Source organism: Mobula hypostoma, chromosome 11 (assembly GCF_963921235.1).
Source record: "Mobula hypostoma chromosome 11, sMobHyp1.1, whole genome shotgun sequence".
Classification (NCBI taxonomy): Eukaryota; Metazoa; Chordata; class Chondrichthyes; order Myliobatiformes; family Myliobatidae; genus Mobula; species Mobula hypostoma.
Window position 1 is genome coordinate 74,569,147 of NC_086107.1, and position 23,509 is coordinate 74,592,655.

At 51.1% G+C, this 23,509-nt stretch overlaps 1 protein-coding gene across 1 annotated transcript; it reads right to left on the reverse strand.

Moving 5' to 3' along the window:
* Nucleotides 1-2,233: 2,233 nt before the first annotated feature.
* Nucleotides 2,234-23,191, reverse strand: pex16 (peroxisomal biogenesis factor 16). The gene is made up of 11 exons (XM_063062281.1): nt 23,064-23,191; nt 22,454-22,489; nt 17,241-17,317; nt 14,563-14,696; nt 13,884-13,993; nt 13,605-13,697; nt 11,461-11,607; nt 11,092-11,164; nt 9,747-9,866; nt 9,392-9,456; nt 2,234-5,099 (listed from the first exon to the last, which is right to left on the reverse strand). Exons 1-11 carry the CDS (start codon nt 23,185-23,187, stop codon nt 5,041-5,043), a joined length of 1,038 nt encoding a protein of 345 aa, XP_062918351.1. The 5' UTR covers nt 23,188-23,191; the 3' UTR covers nt 2,234-5,040.
* Nucleotides 23,192-23,509: the final 318 nt, after the last annotated feature.

The window sequence follows — 23,509 nt, forward strand, 5'->3', positions numbered from 1 at the left end:
GCCTTTTCTGATTGGCTGCTGATAATTAGTGGTGTCCACAGGGGTTGGTGTTGGGACTTTTTTATGTTGATTGTCAATAACTTGGATAACGGAATTGATGGCTTTGTGTCATTGAAACCTATTGAACGTTGAAAGGTCTAGATAGAGTGATTGGGGGGAGGATGTTTCCTATAGTGTGGGGTCAAGGACCAGAGGGCACAACCTCACAATAGAGGGGTGTCCATTTAAAACTGATTTGAGGAGGAATTTCTTTAGCCAGGCAGTGGTGAATCTGTGGAATTCATTGTCATGGGCAGATGTGGAGGCCAAGTCATTGAGTGTATTAAAAGTGGAGGTTGTTAATTTTTGATAAGTCAGGACATGAAAGTTTACAGGGAGAAGGCAGGAGAATGGGTTTGAGAAGGATCAGCCATGATCAAATGGTGGAACAAGCTTAATTCTGGTCCAATGTCTTTATGGGACAATCAGGACAGGACTGTGACGAAGGCTTCTTCTCTGCAGGGCTTCAAATTGAGCAATGTAAGGTTGACCATCAGCAGTTACAGCCAGTAAGTGAGCTGGAGACTGATGTTGAGAGATATTTATTGACCATAGCTACACAGTCAGGGATAAGGAATCAATGATTGCACCCCCCCCCCCCCCGCCGGCAAACTGCAGTCATGGGGACCAGGGTTGTGTCATCTTCTGGCACCATCGCAAGATCAGAGGTGCAGTTCACCGACACCATCTTGAGGAGATAAAGGAAGTCATAGAAAAGAATTGTGTCAGTGCTCCCAATTGCTTCTGTACAACGTAGTGTATCACCTCTACCCTGTTCCTCACTATAATGGACCACTGCAGTATTGAAACAGAGGACAGGCCTATCTACTCCTTCTCCTCGCAAGCATTTCAAGCAGTAGGCTCATAACTTCAGGAATTAGCTGGCCTTTTGCAATCACCCCGGCAAACTGGATCAGCTCCAGAGTTGCTTCTCTAGAACAGGCCATCTCCTTGACTCTGGTGCTCTGAAAGTTGGTGTGGCTTATGCAGAAGGTCCAAAGTCAAGAATGTTTCAGTCTCTTATAAAACTCTCCAGACAAGACACTCAACTGTCATGTCACCCTCTCGCTAACCGGATCCTTTGCCCGTTTTCACACCTTACCTTTCATCTCAGGTGATTCCAAGACCCCACTCTCTGCTTTGCCAACATAGTATAAGAATCAAGAAGTCATGTGTTGCTCCTAGAGACTGGCTGTGATACTCGGCCAGGGGCGTGACCATTCTGACACTTGGCTCTCCTTTATTAAGCGTTTGTTAACTGCCTTTCCTGTTTCTGCCCGATAATTAGCCTTTGGGGATCTGCACACTGTCTGACTCCACAGCCCTGCCTCAGAACAGTAACAGGACAGCAGGACCTGGTCCAGGCTGGTGTGTTTGTGTTCTCAAAGCTCTCTGTAATGCCACCCCACTGGAAGCGCAGCCTGTGGAGAACTGGGACACCAGACAGATTTGGTTAGCAGACGGACACGGAAGAGGGGGTATAACTGGGTCTCCCTCAGGTTGGCAAGGTGTGACCACGAGGCCCCAACTAATCACAAGCCTCATTAGTGATGTAACTGTGGAGATCGGATGTTAGAGCTCCAGGTTGACTGAGGATAATACACCAAAAGTTTCAAGTTCCTGGGTGTCAAGATCTCTGAGGATCTAACCTGGTCCCAACAAATCGATGTAGTCATAAAGATGGCAAGACAGCAGCTATACTGTACTTCATTAGGAGTTTGAAGAGATTTGGTATGTCAACAAATACACTCAAAAAATTTCTATAGATGTACCGTGGAGAGCATTTTGACAGGCTGCACCCACTGTCTGGTAATGGGGGGGGGGGGGCGTTACTGCACAGGACCACAATAAGCTGCAGAAGGTTGTAAATCTAGTCAGCTCCATCTTGGGCACTAGCCTACCCAGGACATCTTTAGGGAGCGGTGTCTCAGAAAGGCAGTGTCCATTATTAAGGACCTCCAGCACCCAGGGCATCACTGTTATCATCAGGTAGGAGGTACAGAAGCCTGAAGGTACACACTCAGTGATTCGGAACAGCTTTTTCCCCTCTGCCATCTGATTCCTAAATGGACATTGAAGCTTTGGACACTACCTCACTTTTTTTTAATATACAGTATTTCTGTTTTTTGCACATTTTAAAAAATCTATTCAATGTACATATACTCTAATCAATTTACTTATTTATTGTTACTTTTATTTCATTTTTTTCTATATATGTATTGCATTAAACTGCTGCTTCTAAGTTAACAAGTTTCACGTCGCATGCTGGTGATAATAAACCTGATTCAGATTCAGATGGAGGAGCAGGGTGAAGAGGCTTCAAAGGTACACGGACAAGCAGAGTGAGGGGGTGCAGAATGCAAGGTCACCAATATGGTGCCAAGATCACCACAAGCTAATGTGCAGCAATAACTGAGGAAGCAGATGGGTTCTTTGGACTTTATTGAATATTTGAGTCCTGAAGTAAATACATCTTATCACAATGATACAGATCTTTGGTGAGACCACACCTAGAGTACTGTGTATAGTTTTGGTCTCTGTACCCAAGGATCTGTCAGCCATAGAAGGTGTGCAGTGAAGATTTACCAGACTGTTCCCAAGGAGATCAGGCTTGCCATATCAGGGGAGACGGAGCAGAGTGGCTCTAGGATTCATAAGAACAAGGTGTGATCTTATTCACATGTGCAGGATCATTATAGGGCTCCAGGCCAGGGTGCCAGGAAGGTGCCTCCCCAGCCACATCCTAAACCAGAGGGCAGTTTCTCGGAATAAGGAGACGAGCGTTTCAGGACCGAGATGATGGAGTAATTCAGAGGGCAACGAATTCTTAGAATTCTCTGGCCCACAGGCATCCATCACCAAAGCTCTCAAATGGTCCTTAGCTTCAAGGGATTTGGAGGTATTGTGGGAAGATAGCACTGAGGTAGAAGATTACCTATGCCCCTGATAAATGGTGAAGCGTGAGGAATGGCGAACTCCTCCTCCTGTAATGTTCTGAGCTCATACCTACATGCAGGTTGTATGTCGAACCCTCGGTCAGGTAAGAACCAACTATGAGTCACCCATGATACACAGTTAAGAGTCTGATTAAGGGTTGGTCCTTTCAGGAGACGCGCCCCACACAGACTTCCAACTTGCATGAAAATGCCCGATGCAGGCCTCTGATGGTCTGAGTCAACATTCCTTCCCCCTCCCTCCATTTCAGACAATCTTTCTGACTGAGGAGACTGATGATCCAGGCTATGTGCTCCCGTCTAACCGCAAGTCCAAGTGGTGGGCTGGACACGAGGTATTTACAGTTATGATCAGATTGTGAACTTTGTCACACAGCTCAGAGTCACTTTGAGCTGGCCCCCACAGTTATAATCCGATTGTACGCTGGAAGCTCTAATCATTTGGTCACATTGTGAACTGGTGCCAGTCAGATTGAGAAGTTGCATCAAGCAGTTATAGTCAGTGTTAGAGAGTCAGGTTATGTTCTGCACCAACTGTTAATACTGTGAGCCCACCCCTTCATACAATCAGTCGGGTTGTGACAGGGTCCGGTCCGATTATCGGAGCCCAGCTCACACTCTCACCACAACTGTCAGGGCTGTGAGCCTGTCTCCCTGGCATTGGGTGAAGATGCTATCAGTCAGTCAGTCTGCAGTGATCCCATTATCTGATTAAGTGCCCGAGGGACCAGCACACGAGCTGATTGTGACGGTTCTAACTCATGGTGTCTCTCTCTGTTAGATGACACTGATTCTCAATCTGACCATTACTGAAGGTACCAGCTAAGAATTTAACAGAAGGAACAGGAGCAGGGTTGTACCCACCAACAGCCAGATGACCTGAACCACTGGTTAGTCAGCTGGGACCCTCATCTCTTTATACGCAGACTGTAAGCTGGTCGCTCAAACCACGGGCAAGACCCCTTAGACCCGCGCTTCCCAACCATGGACCAATACCATCAAGCACAGGGTCCACGGGAACCCACGGGCAAGACCCCTTAGACCCGCGCTTCCCAACCATGGACCAATACCATCAAGCACGGGGTCCATGGGAACCCTGCTGCAGACCACGTCAGAGTAAGAGATTGGGTCTGATGCAGTAGGTTTTCCTTATGAGATGCTCTATGCTGTTACTGTCCCAATGTCACTTGCAGTAGCACTGAGCTTGAGACACACAAGGAAGTACCTGGGGAGATGACTGCAAACCTGTTGAATGAGATAGGGTTTAATATGCAGCTTAGGTAGAGATCTAGTCTGGTTAACGCATTTTCATACATGATCTGAAGCAGCCTCAGTTAATGCTGACTGCTGGGCTGGTTGAGAAGGTGGTTAAAAGCACATTCTGCAAACCATGGTATAATACTGGTTCAGCATCACTTGAGACGTGAGGCATCAAACTTTGTGAAGCAACCAAACGCAAACTGAGAAAAACTTCGGGGTGTTACCCGGCAAGTAGTTAGGGTCTGAACCACATGCCCAGACAGTGCAGGAGGCAGATTCAATGTGGCATTCAATGGGACCCTTGGGGCTAATCTCACACACAGTCAGTATGGACTTGATGGGCCAAATGGTATCCATTCAGTGATACTGCAACTGTGAGCTGGTTATCAGCACAATTACAAGGTTATGTGTCATCTTCCACCCCTAGATTGTCTTCCTTGTAAATTTATTGTTGAACCCTGGAGGTACAGCTGTTGTCATACTGTGAGTGGATTCCTGATGGACTGCAGGCTCCATCTCAAAGACACTGGGCTTTCTCATCTCTGCCACACAATTATAGTCCAACTCTGAGCTTCCGCTGATGTTGACCTGGTTTCCAACACAGCCGCGGTCAGACTGAGCGACAGCCCGATTCTGATTCACAGTGACTGTCAGGGAGAGCCCATTCCCCACGGCTGCAGGACCAGACACTGTTCCCGAGGATCCTCTGGAGGTGGGTACAGAATGCTTCTTAAAGCACAAAATGTCTATGAAGAGTATAATATCATTTTCAGCTTCCCATTGTTACTTAACCCCAATTATAAAAGTAAACCTTCTGCCAGACTGGTAAATAATCCATCAGTGGGCCTGGAAAAGAAAGTGAGGAGACTGTCAGAGCAAACCTCAGCACACAGAGGGTTTCATCATGGAGCCCCTCGCAAACCTCCCCTTCCCCTCCCAGCTCCCACCCCCTTCCCCTCCCGGCTCCCTCCCCCTTCCCCTCCCTCCCCCTTCCCCTCCCAGTTACCTCCCCCTTCCCCTCCCGACCCCCTCCCCCTTCCCCTCCCAGTTACCTCCCCCTTCCCCTCCCGGCTCCCTCCCCCTTCCCCTCCCGACCCCCTCCCCCTTCCCCTCCCGACTCCCTCCCCCTTCCCCTCCCGACCCCCTCCCCTTCCCCTCGCAACCCCTCCCGGCTCCCTCCCCCTCCTCTTCCCCTCGCAACGCTCCCCCTCCCCTTCCCCTCCCGGCTCCCTCCCCCTTCCCCTCCCGGTTCCCTCCCCCTTCCCCTCCCGACTCCCTCCCCCTTCCCCTCCCGACCCCCTCCCCTTCCCCTCACAACCCCTCCCCCCTCCCCTTCCCCTCGCAACCCCTCCCGACTCCCTCCCCCTCCTCTTCCCCTCGCAACGCTCCCCCTCCCCTTCCCCTCGCAACTCCTCCCCCTTCCCCTCCCGACCTCCTCCCCCTCCCCTTCCCCTCGCAACCCCCTCCCGGCTCCCCTTGCAACCCCTCCCGATTCCCTCCCCCTTCCCCTCCCGACCCCCTCCCCTTCCCCTCACAACCCCTCCCCCCTCCCCTTGCAACCCCTCCCGACTCCCTCCCCCTCCTCTTCCCCTCGCAACGCTCCCCCTCCCCTTCCCCTCCCGACCTCCTCCCCCTCCCCTTCCCCTCGCAACCCCTCCCCCTCCCGACCTCCTCCCCCTCCCCTTCCCCTCGCAACCCCCTCCCGGCTCCCTGCCCCTGCCCCTCCCAACCTCCTCCCCCTCCCCTTCCCCTCGCAACCCCCTCCCGGCTCCCACCCCCTTCCCCTCCATACCTCCTCCCCCTTCCCCCTTCCCCTCCCATTCCCCTCGCAACCCCCTCCCCCTTCCCCCTTCCCCTCCCGACCTACTCCCCCTCCCATTCCCCTCACGACCCCCTCTCCCTTCTCCTCCCAACCCCTTCCCTATCGTGACCCTCCTCTTTCCCCTCCCCCTCGTGACCCCTCCCCTTCCCCTCGCAACCCCCTCTCCCTTCCCCTCCCGGCTCCCTCCCCCTTCCCCTCCCGACCTACTCCCATTCCCCTCACGACCCCCTCTCCCTTCTCCTCCCAACCCCCTCCCTATCGTGACCCCTCCTCTTTCCCCTTCCCCTCGCAACCCCCTCCCCTTCCCCCTACCCCTCCCGACCCCCTCCCCCTTCCCCCTTCCCCTCCCGGCTCCCTCCCCCTTCCCCTCCCGACCTCCTCCCCCTTCCCCCTTCCCCTCCCAACCTCCTCCCCCTCCCATTCCCCTCGTAACCCCCTCCCCCTTCCCCCCCCGGCTCCCTCCCCCTTCCCCCCAACCTCCTCCCCCCTTCCCCCTTCCCCTCCCGACCTCCTCCCCCTCCCATTCCCCTCACGACCCCCTCCCCTTCCCCTCGCAACCCTCTCCCGGCTCCCTCCCCCTTCCCCTCCCGACCTCCTCCCCCTCCCATTCCCCTCACGACCTCCTCCCCCTCCCATTCCCCTCACGACCCCCTCCCCTTCCCCTTGCAACCCCCTCCCGGCTCCCTCCCCCTTCCCCTCCCGACCTCCTCCCCCTCCCCTTCCCCTCGCAACCCCCTCCCGGCTCCCTCCCCTTCCCCTCCCAACCTACTCCCCCTCCCCTTCCCCGCTCAACCCCCTCCCCCTCCCGACCTCCTCCCCCTCCCATTCCCCTCGCGACCCCCTTCCCTTTCCCCTCGTGACCCCTCCCCTTTCTCCACCAAAGTCCATCTCCACTCAGGATGCAATCAGTTCCCCAATCCTCCAGTACTTCTGCTCAAAGGGGCTTGGATCCTCTTTATCCTTTCTGTCCTATATCCCCTCCCTCTGCAGTGAGACAGTAGCTGACATAGAAACATAGAAAACATACAGCACAATGCAAGCCCTTCGGTCCACAAAGCTGTGCCAAACATGTCCCTACCTTAGAAATTACTAGGGTTACCCATACTTCTATTTTTCTAAGCTCCATGTACCTATCCAGGAGTCTCTTAAAAGACCGTATCATTTCCGCCTCCACCACCGTCGCCGGCAGCCCATTCCACGCACTCACCACTCTCTGCATAAGAAACTTACCCCTGACATCTCCTCTGTACCTACTTCCAAGCACCTTAAACCTGTGCCTTCTCGTGCTAGCCATTTCAGCCCTGGGAAAAAGCCTCTGACTATCCACACGATCAATGCCTCTCATCATCTTATAAACCTCTATCAGGTCACCTCTCATCCTCCTTTGCTCCAAGGAGAAAAGGCCGAGTTTACTCAACCTATTCTCATAAGGCATGCTCCCCAATCCAGGCAACATCCTTGTAAATCTCCTCTGCACCCTTTCTGTGGTTTCCACATCCTTCCTGTAGTGAGGCGACCAGAACTGAGCACAGTACTCCAAGTGGGGTCTGACCAGTGTTCTATATAGCTGTAACATTACCTCTCGGCTCCTAAATTCAATTCCACGATTGATTACGGCCAATACACCGTATGCCTTCTTAACCACAGAGTCAACCTACGTAGCAGCTTTGAGTGTCCTATGGACTCGGACCCCAAGATCCCTCTGATCCTCCAGACTGCCAAGAGTCTTACCATTAATACTATATTCTGCCATCATATTTGACCTACCAAAATGAACCACCTCACACTTATCTGGGTTGAACTCAATCTGCCACTTCTCAACCCAGTTTTGCATCCTATTGATGTTCCGCTGTAACCTCTGACAGCCCTCCACACTATCCACAACACCCCCAACCTTTATGTCATCAGCAAACTTATTGACCCATCCCTCCACTTCCTCATCCAGGTCATTTATAAATACCACAAAGAGAGAACAGATCCCTGAGGCACACCACTGGTCACTGACCTCCATGCAGAATATGACCCATCTACAACCACTCTTTGCCTTCTGTGGGCAAGCCAGTTCTGGATCCACAAAGCAATGTCCCCTTGGATCCCATGCCTCCTCACTTTCTCAATAAGCCTTGCATGGGCACCTTATCAAATGCCTTGCTGAAATCCATATACACTACATCTACTGCTCTACCTTCATCAATGTGTTTAGTCACATCCTCAAAAAATTCAATCAGGCTGCTAAGACGTGACCTACCTTTGACAAAGCCGTGCTGACTATTCCTAATTATATTTTTTTTTGTGCGCCATACTCTGCCAGAGTCTCGGCGACCACTTTTCAAGTGGTTGTCTTGGAGGAAAGATTCTGTGAGTGGTCCCCCACGTCCATCTCACAGCGCAGTTTTTTTTCTACAAGGCCAAGTTGCGAGCTCGACACTCAACCCGGCTCGGATGGAAAGAGTGCCTGGGGGTGGCCCAACTGGGTTCGAACTCGGGAATCTTCGGTCTGGAGTCTGGTGCTGATGTCACTGCACCACCGGCTAATCATATTAAACCTCTCCAAATGTTCACAAATCCTGCCTCTCAGGATCTTCTATATCAACCTACCAACCACTGAAGTAAGATTCACTGGTCAATAATTTCCTGGGCTATCTCTACTCCCTTTCTTGAATAAGGGAACAACATCCGCAAACCCCCAATCCTCCAGAACCTCTCCCGTCCCCATTAATGATTCAAAGATCATCGCCCGAGGATCAGCAATCTCCTCCCTCGCCTCCCACAGTAGCCTGGGGTACATCTCGTCCAGTCCTGGTGACTTATCCAACTTGATGCCTTCCAAAAGCTCCAGCACATCCTCTTTCTTAATATCTACATGCTCAAACTTTTCAGTCCACTGCAAGTCATCCCTACAATCACTGAGGTCCTTTTCCACAGTGAATACTGAAGTATTCATTAAATACCTATGCTATTTCCTCTGGTTCCATACACATCTTTCCCACTGTCACACTCGATACATCCTATTCTTTCACGTCTTATCCTCTTGCTCTTCACATACTTGTAGAATGCCTTGGGGTTTTCCTTAATCCTGCCCACCAAGGCCTTCTCATGGCCCCTTCTGGCTCTCCTAATTTCCTTTTTAAGCTCCTTCCTGTTAGCCTTATAATCTTCTAGATCTCTAACATTACCTAGCTCTCTGAACCTTTTGTAAGCTTTTTTTTCTCTTCTTGACTAGATTTATTACAGCCCTTGTACACCATGGTTCCTGTACCCTACCATAACTTCCGATATTCATATTCCAGTGTTCGTATTAAACTTTGATACTTACGAGCCACCAAACCTACTCCAGGGATGTGATCAGCAAGCAGTCGCAGCAGGAACAAGATCATGGCCCTGGTGAGCAGGCAAGAAAGCGATCAGCCACTGCGAGCAGGAGATCAAACCTTCCCTACCTCCTCCCGGCCCAGGAGACAGAATGATCCAAAAGGGGACCACATCACAGTTCCCATCTCAAAGAATCCAAGGCAATGGGAACCCATGCCCCCACAAATGTCCAACAGGACCAAAGATAGCCAGTGGCAAATCTCCTCCCAACTCCCTCTGGGTCAGCTGACCTGACAGTTGACCCCTGGCCCAGGGTCTGAAGCAGTAGTGAAGCAATACCAAGCCACAATCGGACTCACTCTGAATATCGGTCGTAGAAAGGGGACCGCAGCAGGTAGTACAGCAGCATGAACGTCCGGCGCCGAAGCTCGGTCTCTTCCTCAGCGGTCACCACCTTGGCATCTTTCAGTAAACACAAGCTGCAGGAAAACCAGGGAAGGGAGTGTGTGGGCAGAAGGCAGTGACAGAGGCCATCCCACCCTCTCAGCAGACTGTCACCCTGACGCTGTGCGCTGTGACAGTGCACGTCTAACACCCCGTCTCCATGACCGGGGAGAGTGACCGTGTCATACTGACCCCGTCCCCGTGACTGTCTCCTGTCCCTGTGTCGTACTGACCCCGTCCCCATGACTGACCCCCATCCCGTGACCGAGGAGAGTGACCGTGTCATACTGACCCAGTCCCCATGTCGTACTGACCCCGTCCCCGTGACTGTCTCCTGTCCCAGTGTCGTACTGACCCCGTCCCCATGACTGGCTCCTGTCCCTGTGACCGGGGAGAGTGACCATGTCGTACTGACCCCGTCCCCGTTTCGTACTGACCCCGTCCCCGTGACGGGCTCCTGTCCCTGTGACCGGGGACAGTGACTGTGTCGTACTGACCCCTGTCCCCGTGACTGACCCCCGTCCCGTGACCGGGGAGAGTGACCATGTCATACTGACCCAGTCCCCATGTCGTACTGACCCCGTCCCCGTGACTGTCTCCTGTCCCTGTGACCGGGGACAGTGACTGTGTCGTACTGACCCCTGTCTCCGTGACTGACCCCCGTCCCGTGACCGGGGAGAGTGACCATGTCATACTGACCCAGTCCCCGTGACTGGCTCCTGTCCCTGTGACCGGGGACAGTGACCGTGTTGTACTGACCCCTGTCCCCGTGACTGACCCCCGTCCCGTGACCGGGGAGAGTGACCGTGTCATACTGACCCAGTCCCCATGTCGTACTGACCCCGTCCCCGTGACTGGCTCCTGTCCCTGTGACCGGGGAGAGCGACCGTGTCGTACTGACCCCGTCCCCGTGACTGGCTCCTGTCCCTGTGACCGGGGAGAGCGACCGTGTCGTACTGACCCCGTCCCCGTGACTGGCTCCTGTCCCTGTGACCGGGGAGAGCGACCGTGTCGTACTGACCCCGTCCCCGTGACCGGGGAGAGCGATGTTGCCCATATATCTTCAGTCCCCATACCATAAGAGCATCTTTTGCAGAAGCTCTTGACTCTGATCCTCAGAAGCAAAGACCGTACCAGTGTCATTTTAACACTGGTCCCCATAACCGGAGATGTGTTGTTACACCTCCAGTCCCTGTAACCAGCGAGGGGGCTGCTGCCATTATAACCCTGGGGAGCGCACTGCAGTCTTTGATAACCTACCTGGTAACATCGAGGATTCCTGATACTAGCCATGGTTTCCATGATCTCCGTCCGCAAATACTCAAAGTCACAACTGGCACATGTGGTTAAGGAACTAAACAGATTTGACCAGAATCACAGATATTCAGGGGAGAAGGCTATTTCCTGCAAATAGCTGATTGGCTCCTATTATTTCCAAGTACAGTTAGAGGGGCCGAAGAGCCGGCTCCTGTACCCTAATGCCTGGCCTTACTCACCACCCAGTTCCTCAGCCACAGAGGATTGGCCCACTCCTTCAGGAGTCAAGAGCAGCTGAGTGACGCAGTCTCCAGACGGTTGAGCCGACAGCGCCCCCTGACCCTGAGGAAAGTCACAGTTACTTTAGGATACGGTGCATCAGAGGCCGGGCTATGTGCAGCACTTCCGCCACTGTCTCCTGCTTGCCCAGGGTAGTTGGGGGGTGCTGGGACTCTCTATCCAAACTCTGGTGTCTCTCCTCCTGGGAGACTCCCCAGCGACGGAAATGCAGTGCTGGAGCTAACACAGATAAAGCCACAGGTTATCCTCCAAAGTCCAGCCTAGCCTCCATCTGCTTTCCAAACACATTTAATTCTGAAGTGACAGGTTCTTGAGCGGGAGATTGTACAGCAGTACAGATGAAGGCCCCAGTATTTAACAATTCAATAAGCTGTTTTAGAAGGAGTTATAAACAAGCTCAGGTAATGTACTGGCTCGAAGATAGGTCATCTTACAGAAGGGAATGATGGGCAGAGGAAGAATAAGTGGGCTACTCTGAGATGCAGATCTGTGTGGCCTGCCACAATGATCAGTGATGGCCCCAGCTCTTCACAATCTATATCAACAAGGAATAGATCCAAGTTTTCCAATGAAACAAACTAGATGATAGTGTGAACTGCCAGAGAAGAGCCTTGAGGGGGATAGAGATGGGCTAAGTGAACGGGCAAGGATGTAACTGGTGGAAATCAACTTGGGGAAAAGGTGAATCCATCCACAATGGTAGAAATTGAATTTTATTAAAGGTGAGAGGTTAATAGGTTCAGTGCTCAGGAAGCCTTGGGTATCCTTATATGAGAATCTGGAACAGCAACACAACCAGAAAACTTTATTGCAAAGATAAAGCTATCTCACTAGATTCCTGGAAACATAATATTCCTGGAATAGTGTGTGTCGGTCTGAGCTCATCCATCTACGTAAGGGATACCAGTGACAGAGGGAATGCATTAGACTCCTGGCATGGGAGGGAGTTATCCGATGAGAGGTTTCACAGACTCGGCCTGCACTCATTACCTTTGAGTGGAAAATCCTACAAAAGGCAGTGGATTCAGCCCAGTACATCACAGGCAAAACCCTCCCAACCACTGAGCACATCAACATGAAACATTGTTGTAAAAAAGCAGCTAAAATCCTCACCACCCAGGCCATGCTCTTTTCTCGCTGCTGCCATCAGGTAGAAGGTACAGATGCCTCAGGACTCACACCAGCAGGTTCAAGAGCAGGTACCACCCCTCAACCATCAGCCTCTTAACTACACTCATTCTATTTCTGGTGTTCCCACAACTGAAGGACTCACTTTACGGACTCTTTCTCGTTATTTCATGCTCTCGTTATGTATTGCTATTTATTTATGTTTGCATTTACACAGTTTGTTGTTGATCCTGCTTACAGTTACTGTTCTATAGATTATCGTTACCGTTCCGTAGATTAGTTACCATTCTATAGTTTACAGTTACTGTTCTATAGATTACAGTTACTGTTCTATGGATTACTGTTACCGTTCTATTGATTACCGTTACTGTTCTATAGATTTGCTAAGTATGCCCACAGGAAAAGAATCTCAGGGGTGTATGTGGTGACGTGTATGTACTCTGATAATAAATTTTGCTTTGCAATTTGAACAATGTAGTGTTCATAGGCCATTCAGAAATCTGATGGTGGAGGGGAAGAAGCTATTCCCAGAGTATTAAGCTGTCTGCCATGACGGTTTTCAAACTTGTCCCTGAAATCTTGTAAGGAGGGTTTAGAGGTCTGGAGGACAGCACAGAAATTCACCGTTGTACTGGAGTGGGGGTTGAGAAACATGATTTGAGAGTGGAAGGGGCTTTGGGTGAAGAAGGTCCTTTTGTCCTGGGAGGGGGTTGGATGTGGAAACACCACAGAGGAATGGTATGAAGAGTGCAAAACTGAGGGAATGACACTCTGGCAAAGACGTACTCTGCCAGCGCCCCAGGACGTACGGAGACGCCCTCCACATCAACACTAAAGGGAAGCTACCTTCTGAAGGGTGAAGGTTTAAAAATGGAGAGGTTTGGTCAAGCGGTTCACATAGGCTGTGACAACCACAGCTAACAAGAACTCTCCCCGAAAGCTGAGACACTTGGTTCTCTTCATGCCCCATCGACAACAACCTTGACACTGCAGGGAGGGGAAGGGTACCGTGGGCTAGGGCTGGGAGTGATCATGGTGGTGAAAGAGGCAACAGACGGGAGCAGAGCTTGGGGGGGGATGTCACTTACTGTGGTCGAGGGTACGGACCACTCTCCGAGAACGATGCCCAACGAAGGTGGAACAAGAGACCTGGGAGCCTTCAGTTTCTTCATGGGGACACCCTGGAACCAGAGCACAGAATTATGGGGTGAGGGGAGAGGGCCCGGCGGGGGGAGAGGGTGGTTGGTCTTTACCGCTATGTCACCCAATCATAGCCCCTGAGATGTGCTCCTCCCCCCACCCCACACACCCGCATCACTCTCCCTCTCCGCCGCCCCTGCCCTCCACTCGCACCCCGAGCGCCTCACCGTCATGACCCTCCCTGCACATGTGCCTCTCCCTGTTGAGCGGAGTGATGGGTGGGCACGCCTGGATCCCGGCCTTGTACCAGAGCAGAAGCACCACGCGGAGCACCGTCCTGTGACGGGGGTGGGAGAGAAAGAGAGAGACAGTTTACACACCAGCACGCGGAGCACCGTCCTGTGACGGGGGGGGGGGGGGAGAGAGACAGTTTACACACCAGCACGCAGAGCACCGTTCTGTGATGGGGGGGGGGGGAGAGAGAGAGACAGTTTACACACCAGCACGCGGAGCACCGTCCTGTGACGGGGGGGGGAGGGAGAGACAGTTTACACACCAGCACGCGGAGCACCGTCCTGTGACGGGAGGGGGGGGGGGAGAGAGACAGTTTACACACCAGCACGCAGAGCACCGTTCTGTGATGGGGGGGGGGGAGAGAGAGAGACAGTTTACACACCAGCACGCGGAGCACCGTCCTGTGACGGGGGGGGGAGGGAGAGACAGTTTACACACCAGCACGCGGAGCACCGTCCTGTGACGGGGGGAGAGAGAGAGAATGTGTGTGTGTGTGTGGCTGGGGAGCCGGTGCAGCAGACGGGTAGGAGAGGGCACGGGGAGAGGCTCAGGCTGGGAGGAAGGGTGGTGGGGTTGGAAGGGGAGGAAGCAAGCCAGTCTGCTGTCACTTACTTGCAGAGCTGAATGAGGACGATGACAAGCCAGCGGACACCGTCGCCCCACAGCTTGGCCGAGCACATCTCCGTGAAGACCTCCACATGCTCCAGCACAGTCAGCCATGTCATCAGCCGCTGCTGGGGGACAGGCTGCAATAGGAGGTACACCAGGTTTGGGCCTCGGGCACACATCCCAGATAAAACCAGTGTAACCACCCCACCCCCCGAGCTCAGCCAGTGCACAAGACAGCCCGACCAAGCCCCTGAAATATTGTTGCACCACAGCACCGCGTTTCCCACGACCAACAAACCACACAGTCCGTCTCCTCCTGCAGGCCAAACACAAAAGCTGACACCCAACTGTCACGTGTGGTACCAGTCACCCAGCTGGGCCAGAAAACCATTAGACATCGGATCAGAATTAGGACATTATATCATAACTAATTTATTTTTCCTCTCACCCCCATTCTCTTGCATTCTCCCCGTAACCTTTGACACCCTTGCTCATCAAGAACTTAATCCCAAAGACCTGGCCTCCACAACCATCTGTGGCAATGGATTCCAGATCCACGAACTCCAGGTTCCTCTTTAACTCTGGTCTATTCAGATGCTGGACTCTCCATCTATTGGAAACAACCTCTCCACATCCACTCTATCCAGGCTTTTCAATACTCCACAGGCTTCAATGACATCCCCCCTCATTCTTCTGAACTCCAGCTAGTACAAGCCCAGAGCCATCAAACACTCCTCGTGCATTTCCAGGGTCATTTCTCCTAAACCTCCTCTGGACCCTGTCCTTGCCCGTACGTCCTTTCCTAGAAATGGGGCCAGAAACAGCTCCCAAAACTCAGTCTTACGAGGACTGGAGGGTTTGAGTTGTAAGGAGAGACTGGAGGTTTTCCCTAGAGCGAAGGAGACTGATCTTGTAGGGGTCATAAAATCATGCGACACAAAGATGAAGTGGTTGGTCACAATATTTCCCCCAGGGTTGGGAATCTGAAACTAGAGCAGGGTGAGAAGGATTTCAATGGGACCTGAAGGGAGAGAGGGTGAAGTATACACGGGATGAGCTGCCACAGGAAGTGGTTGAGACAGGGACAGTTCTACCATTCACACAACATTTGGACTGGTACATCGAGGGGGAGAGGGACAGGATGCACGGGAGGGCTTCTACGTCTTGTATTGGTCTATGACTCTAACCAGACCAAGGGGAGCACAGACGCCAAGGACATGAAAGTAAATGTTTTCACACAGAGGGTGCCAGCAGCAGGTGAAAGTCATTGGACAGGTACATGGACAGGAAAGCTTTAGGGAGATAGGGGGCAAATGCAGGAAAATGGGACTGGCTTAGATTGGAATCTTGTTGAGCATGGAACAGTTGGGTTGACGGGCCTGTTCCCATCCCGGGTGGCTCTATGCCAGGTAGCTCTATGGTAGCTGTATGGCCAAAGCACCAGCCCTGGCCCCCAAGTGCCAGAAAACAGCACTAAGGCCCCAAGCTTCAATCAATACTGAATGTTGCTAAATTCCAGCACTAGAACCAGTATTACCACACGCTGAGAGCAGCACTTACACATAAGAAATAGGAGCAGGAGTCGGCCATCCAGCCCATCGAGCCTGCCCCACCATTCAATAAGATGATGGCTGATCTGTCCGTAAACTCAGCTCCATCTACCTGCCTTTTCCCCATAACCCTTAATTCCCCTATTATGTAAAAACCTATCTAACTGTATCTTAAATATATTCAGTGAAGAAGCCTCAACTGCTTCCCTGGCCAGAGAATTCCACAGATTCACCACTCTCTGGGAAAAACAGTTTCTTCTCATCTCCGTCCTAAATCCTCTCCCCTGAATCTTGAGGCAATGTCCCCTAGTTCTAGTCTCACCTACCAATGGAAACAACTTGCCTACTTCTCTCTTAAACACAAAATACTCTGCAGATGCTGGGGTCAAAGCAACTCACAGCACACCAGAGGAACTCAGTAAATCAGGCAGCATCCGTGGAAAAGATCAGTCAACGTTTCGGGCCTGACCCTGATGAAGGGTTCTGGCCCAAAACATTGAGTGATCGTTTCCATGGATGCTGCCCGACCTGCTGAGTTCCTCCAGCGTGTTGTGAGTGCTACTTCCATCTTATCTATCCCTTTCAAAATTTTGTATGTTTCTATAAGATCCCCTCTCATTCTTCTGAAACTCCAGACAGTATAGTCCTAGGCGACTCAATCTCTCCTCACAGGTTAACCCCTTCATCTCTGGAATCAACTTGGTGAACCTCCTCTGCACTGTTTCCAAATCCAGTATATCCTTCCTCAAGTATGGCGACAAGCCTGTGGTAGCCCCAGGATTAGCAGTACCAAAACCATAAACACTCCCTCGAAAAGGACAGGCTGAGGCACATAGGACCATCATCTGCAGGTTAGGCTCCCTCTGGCTCACATACACCCTGCTCTGGAAATGAGCAACTCCTGGAAACCCTCTCCCAACAGCACCTGGGGGTTAAGGTAGCTGCCCGTCCCCGCCTTCCTGCAACAGCATTATTCAACAGGACCAAGTACAACCTGCAGTTAAGTCAAAGGATCCAAGAAACATTCAGGTTACAACGGAGTGTTGAAGGATTGTAGAATCGATGCACTTTTAAAATCACCCCATCGTGGGTAACCCCTCGCTCTTTATGGTACAGCTGTGGACTACTTACCATCAGCAGTGACTGAGAGATTCCCTTCCTCAGTATCCCATCGTTCAACAGCACCAGCAGATTTGACACAGAGTACACTGTCAGATAGACAACAGTTTTAATAGTCAGCGACCAAAATCAACAGACTTTCACAGCCATCACCACACCAACTGTGGGCTATCCACAGCCTGTCTTCTGTCCCAGAGAGATTAGCATTCTTACCACTGGACTCGCAGTAGGCTTCAGAACCTTCTGCTCTCAATATAGACCACGTACTTTGAATAATCATCCACTGCGATAAAGACCAAAGACTATTCTGACATTTTCACAGCACGTGGATATGTATTGAAGCTAATCTGTTACGGCACACAGCAAACCCTCCTGTCCTCCCACAACACTATCTATTACACATTTCTACATTGATAATTGGTCTTACTACCGTCACACATTGCGAGAGACAGTGAAAAACATTTAATTACATGCCACCCAGACAGACTGTTCCATACACCAGGCAGTAAAGAGGAAACGGAATGCAGAATGCAATATAGAGTCTTGCAGTTCACAGGGGGTAAAGGGCACCACAAGGTAGATTGGGAGGGCAAGAGCTCATCTTTTAGTGCAACATCATGCTCTAGAAGAAAAAGTTTAGTTAGTGTCAGAAACACAGGCAAATGAAGGCTACACATCCTCAGCCACTGCTTCAATGGCCATCCCTTCAAAAGGTCACGGGAGGCAGAACCTAGCTCTAACTTGAGACTGCTAAGATTACAAAGGTCAGGGCAGAAAATATGAACAGAACAAGAGGGAATGAGCAGAAAGTTAACATTAATTAGATATAAAAAGAAATTAACAGGAGAGAAAACTGATTAAGTTGACTGGAGCCAAGGACTCACAACCAGGTGCCCGGGTAGCGATGGCTGTCGTTGCCCGGGTAGCGATGGTTGTCATTGCCCAGGGTTTTGTTGTATCTAGAATCGGTCTCACAGACAGGAAAGTAGCAAGTGTGACCCACAGTTTCAGGAGAGACCATAGGGCAGTCAGTTCAACATCAGCCCCGATGTAGATGCTGAATTCTGTGAAGGAAGTGGTAACTAGGGAAACAGTAATCGCCTTGGGCAGAGCGAACAAGGAGTTAAGAAAGGGAATACGTGATTGACAGATCTATCAGGGTTGCAAGTAGCAGATAAAAGGAAGCCAGTGAACGTTGACCCATATGTCCATAGTCCTTGCCCTGTATTAGGTCAGACACATGCTCGAGGAACCACACGAAATCTCCCAGCTGGGAACCCTGCACCTTCCCAACACAGTATCCAATTGTCCAACTTCTGACTTACTTCGTCTATTTCTGCCACTCATCCACCAGTGACAATGGATCTATAGCCAGCACTGTTATGGACATCCCACATCCCTGCTATCAGTAATACAGACAAAACAGCATGATTGCCCAGTAACCTCCTTGACCTAGTTGCACCCTATCACAGATATTCCCTTTCTCCTAACCATCTTTTCTGCAACCTTCTTCCCAGTCTGATGATGTGACTCAGACCAGAAACATTAACTGGTTCTCTTGTCACAGATGCTGCCTGACTTGTTGAGAATTTCCAGCACCCTCTTGGGGGAACTTTTGCTCCTGTTTTAGCCTCGTCCTCTTCTGTAACCACGCCACATCTAACTGAGCCACCAAAATCCCCTCCCACTAATGCTCCTTCCAGCTGCCCAGTTTTAGTTCTCTGAATTGTTTCTCCTTTTAGCTTGCGATAAGAACAATCTCCTGAGGAATTCTGTTTCCTTTTTGACATTCGACATTGATTGTATTCCTGAAATGATACAACACTGACCAAATGCTGTCTGCGCTACAGTTCAATGTGTGGCCTTTATTTAACTATCTGCCTGATGTATCGCTTCTCACAGGGGGGACCGTTTCTTTAATCAAGAATACCACCTAAGCCTCACAAGGCACAAGGAAGTAGCAGGCCACTTGGCCCTCCAAGTCTACCCCACCGTTCAATACAACTTCAACTTCTATCTTGTGACAGTTTTTCCATAGTCCGCACTTCTCCTGATCCAATCTCCATAACTCTCCAGGGTACTGAATTCCAGAGATTGAACCCCTTGTTGCAAAAAGAAATTCCTACACACTTCAGTCTTCAATGAAATTCTCCCATCTCAACATCTACCCTGTCAATAGCCCCCTAGCATCTTATTCGTTTGAATAAATCACCCCTCATTCTTCAAGTAACAAGAATCTTCATTGTTCTCCCCTGGAAACTGGTCATTTTAAAGCATGCCCCTGCCCATCTTCAGCCTGTGTGTCTGCACCAGCAGTTACACGTTTCAGCCTATTCCTGCTTTTGATTTCGGGATACTCCAAGCACAGTCACATTCCCTTGTTGGCATTTTCCACCCACCCTCCCCACAGTTCAAAGCTCAAAGTAAATTTATTATCAAAGTATGTAAATATTACCATATACAACCCAGAAATTAATCTTATTGTAGCAAGATTATACAATTAGGAAAAACTATACTATTAGGACAAAGACTGCAAGCAACCAACATGTAAGAGTAGCACAGCTGTAAAGCAGTCCCTCAGTAACTCCACACCTTCCAATTCTAGTTCTGCTTTTTGTGCATCAACAGTGATGGTCAGTTTCCCACGCCTCTATCTGATCTAATTTAAACTTTAAACAGCATCTCACATCCACCTGGGTAGACAGCGTGACCACTGAACCTTTCAACCTCATGTAACCTGCATCTCCTCTGTTCCTTCCTTTCTCCCTGATCCAACTAAGTCCTTTTACACGTCCCCTTCTTTCCAAACCCCACCCCCAATTCATTCCTTGTCCTCGTGTGACTCTGTTTGCCCATCACTCATACACAGCCGACAGATTTCCCCACCCCCTTCCTTCCCTCGTTCCATCTGCCCCCCACCTCCCTCACTTGATTCATGCTTCACTTTCCTCTCCTGTTAAATCTCAGCGGTCGATGAACGACTCCCCCTTTTGCACTATCATGATAATTTAATTCATGATTCATCTGTTGTCGGTCCCCAACCAACAAATATTCCACTCTCCCCTCCTACCCCTCCTCACAGTCCCCCACCCTGCTCTCATGACTATACCCCTTCCCCACACGAAACCACCATGATGGGCTTCACAGCTGACCAGGTGAGAAGACAGCTGAAACGTCTCAACCCAAGCAAGGCTGCAGGACCGGATGGTGTCAGTACCAGGGTGCTCAAAGCCTGTGCCCCTCAGCTATGTGGAGTACTTCGCCATGCATTCAACCTGAGCCTGAGGCTCCGGAAGGTTCCTGTACTGTGGAAGACGTCCTGCCTCGTCCCTGTGCCGAAGATGCCGTGCCCCAGCGGCCTCAATGACTACAGACCGGTGGCATTGACCTCCCACATCATGAAGACCCTGGAGAGACTTGTTCTGGAGCTGTTCCGGCCTATGGTCAGGCCACACTTAGATCCTCTCCAGTTCACCTACCAGCCCCGACTAGGAGTTGAGGATGCCATCGTCTACCTGCTGAACCATGTCTACGCCCACCTAGACAAGCCAGCGAGCACTGTGAGGGTCATGTTTTTTGACTTCTCCAGTGCGTTCAACACCATCCGCCCTGCTCTGCTGGGGGAAAAGCTGACAGCGATGTAGGTGGATGCTTTCCTGGTGTCATGGATTCTTGATTACCTGACTGGCAGACGTGTGCTTGCAACACTGTGTGTCAGGCAGAGTGGTCAGCAGCACTGGGGCTCCACAGGGGACTGTCTTGTCTCCCGTTCTCTTCACCATTTACACCTCGGACTTCAACTACTGCACAGAGTCTTGTCATCTTCAGAAGTTTTCTGATGACTCTGCCATAGTTGGATGCATCAGCAAGGGAGATGAGGCTGAGTACTGTGAGCAGAATTATCTGCAGCTTAATGTGAAAAAGAATAAGGAGCTGGTGGTAGACCTGAGGATGGCTAAGGCACCGGTGACCCCTGTTTCCATCCAGGGGGTCAGTGTGGACATGGTGGAGAATTACAAATACCTGGGAATACGAATTGACAATAAACTGGACTGGTCAAAGAACACTGAGGCTGTCTACAAGAAGGGTCAGAGCCGTCTCTATTTCCTGAGGAGACTGAGGTCCTTTAAAATCTGTCGGACAATGCTGAAGATGTTCTACGAGTTTGTGGTGGCCAGTGCTATCATGTTTGCTGTTGTGTGCTGGGGCAGCAGGCTGAGGGTGGCAGACACCAACAGAATCAACAAACTCATTCGTAAGGCCAGTGATGTTGTGGGGATGGAACTGGACTCTCTGACGGTGGTGTCTGAAAAGAGGATGTTGTCCAAGTTGCATGCCATCTTGGACAAAGTCTCCCATCCACTACATAATGTACTGGGTGGGCAGAGGAGTACATTCAGCCAGAGACTCATTCCACCGAGATGCAACACTGAGCGTCATAGGAAGTCATTCCTGCCTGTGGCCATCAAACTTTACAACTCCTCCCTTGGAGGTCAGACACCTTGAGCCAATAGGCTGGTCCTGGACTTATTTCCTGGCCTAATTTACATATTACTATTTATGGTTTTATATTGATATATTTATACTCTATTCTTGGTTGGGGCAACTACAACTATATTTCCTTTGGGATCAATAAAGTATGACTATGACTATTTTATGCCTTGCTCTGCAGCGCTACTACAAATGTCACAACATGTTAGTGATAATAAACTCGATTCTGCCTATCATCGTTCTCTCCGTAACACTCATCACTGCCCTCCTCCACCACCTAACCCTACCTCGCCTCCCAACTCTCACCCCCTAACCCTACCTCACCGCCTAACACTACCTCACCTCCCAGCCTCTCACTGCTTTATCCTGGCTATCTTCCCTCCATTTCCTCAGTCCTGATGCGGGATCTCAACCCCAAATGTCAATCATCCCTCTGCCTCCACAGATGCTACCCGGCCTGCTGAGTTCCTCCACATCCCAGTGTCTACAACCTCTCGTTTATCAAGGGAATCAATCCCAGCCCTGTGAGGTACTGGAGTCCACGTGCCAACTTGTGGAACACCACTGTGGAAGCAGAGTTGTTCAAGCAAGTAACTAAAGATCTCTTTCACCCAGATGGGCGATAAGTGTTAAACACTCAGGACAATGCAATTAAACAACGTTGGCGTTATAGCGAAGGGAGTTAATCTCCCTCACGACCTCCAGCACTGCCACTCATCAACACTCATACCTACCCAGTTCTGAGAGTTCATGCGAATCAGTAAATCGCCCTGCAAAAGAGAAGAAACAGCCACTTTTAATGACCACTCAGCAAAGTGCACCCACCTCCTATTGGGAAAGCCTCATGGGGAAATGGACTATCGTCATAGCTGTGATGTTGTGACACAACAGCACCCAACCTAACCCCAGCTCCCTCAAGGCTCATTAATTCTTTCCACAATTGGAGGCAAGATCACAGTATCAGTAATAATGACTATCATTATTAGTAATGACTGGCAAGTATTAATCCCAGTATTAGCAATGATTGGCGAGAAGCAGACGAACATTGGGTCACCTCCGACGGTAGGAGTGACGTGAAGTGATTCTCCAAGGAACTGTCGCTTCCCTGAGGGACATTGGGAGTGAGGTGCAGGGGGACATGGAACTAGAGAGTGGTCAGATGGGGTGGCTGCAGGGGGCAGTGGGAGAGAGGTGATGTCAATAGGAGCCAATGGTGGAGGGGGGGTCAAGGGGCAGAGGGGAAGGGTGAAGGGTGGGGGGGACAAGGCTGTTTGGGGAAGGACAGAGGGAAGGGGGCTCGGGACTTCAGGTAGTAGAGGATGGCGAGATCAGTGAGGGACCCACCGGCGATAAGGTAGGAGGCGGTGCGCACGCCGCCCTCTAACTGCGCCGCTCCCGCCGGGCTACAGAGCACGAAGTCCCGGTACCGCTGCAGCAGCCGCCGCAGCGCCATGACCAGCGGATCCATTGGGTTTCCGGGTCACTGACCCCGCCCACGTCATCCATTGGCAGTGGATAGGGAAGGGGCGGGTTGTCCGAACATACTAACCAATCATCTTTTCTGATCTATATCACGTGACACAGAACGTGCCCGGAGCACCCATATGCGCCGGCGCGTAACGTAGAGGAAGGGTGCGTCACGTGACCCAGACGCCGGCGAATGAGGGGTTAGCAGCATCAGATGGGCCGAAGGGTAAGCGCTCCGCGTTCTGTTGCGTAGGGGTTCTGTGAGTGGTGCGGAATGATCTGAGTAACAGACCCAGTCCCGAGTACCAAGGTGAGCCCAAATA

Coding starts and splice junctions, on each gene's coding strand:
- pex16 (XM_063062281.1), bottom strand. CDS start 23,187: ATGGATCCGCTGGTCATGGCGCTGCGGCGGCTGCTGCAGCGGTACCGG. Junction 14,697..17,240: donor TCTCTCAGTCACTGCTGATG/GTAAGTAGTCCA, acceptor CTCCTATTGCAG/CCTGTCCCCCAGCAGCGGCT. Junction 13,994..14,562: donor GTCCTCATTCAGCTCTGCAA/GTAAGTGACAGC, acceptor CCCCCGTCACAG/GACGGTGCTCCGCGTGGTGC.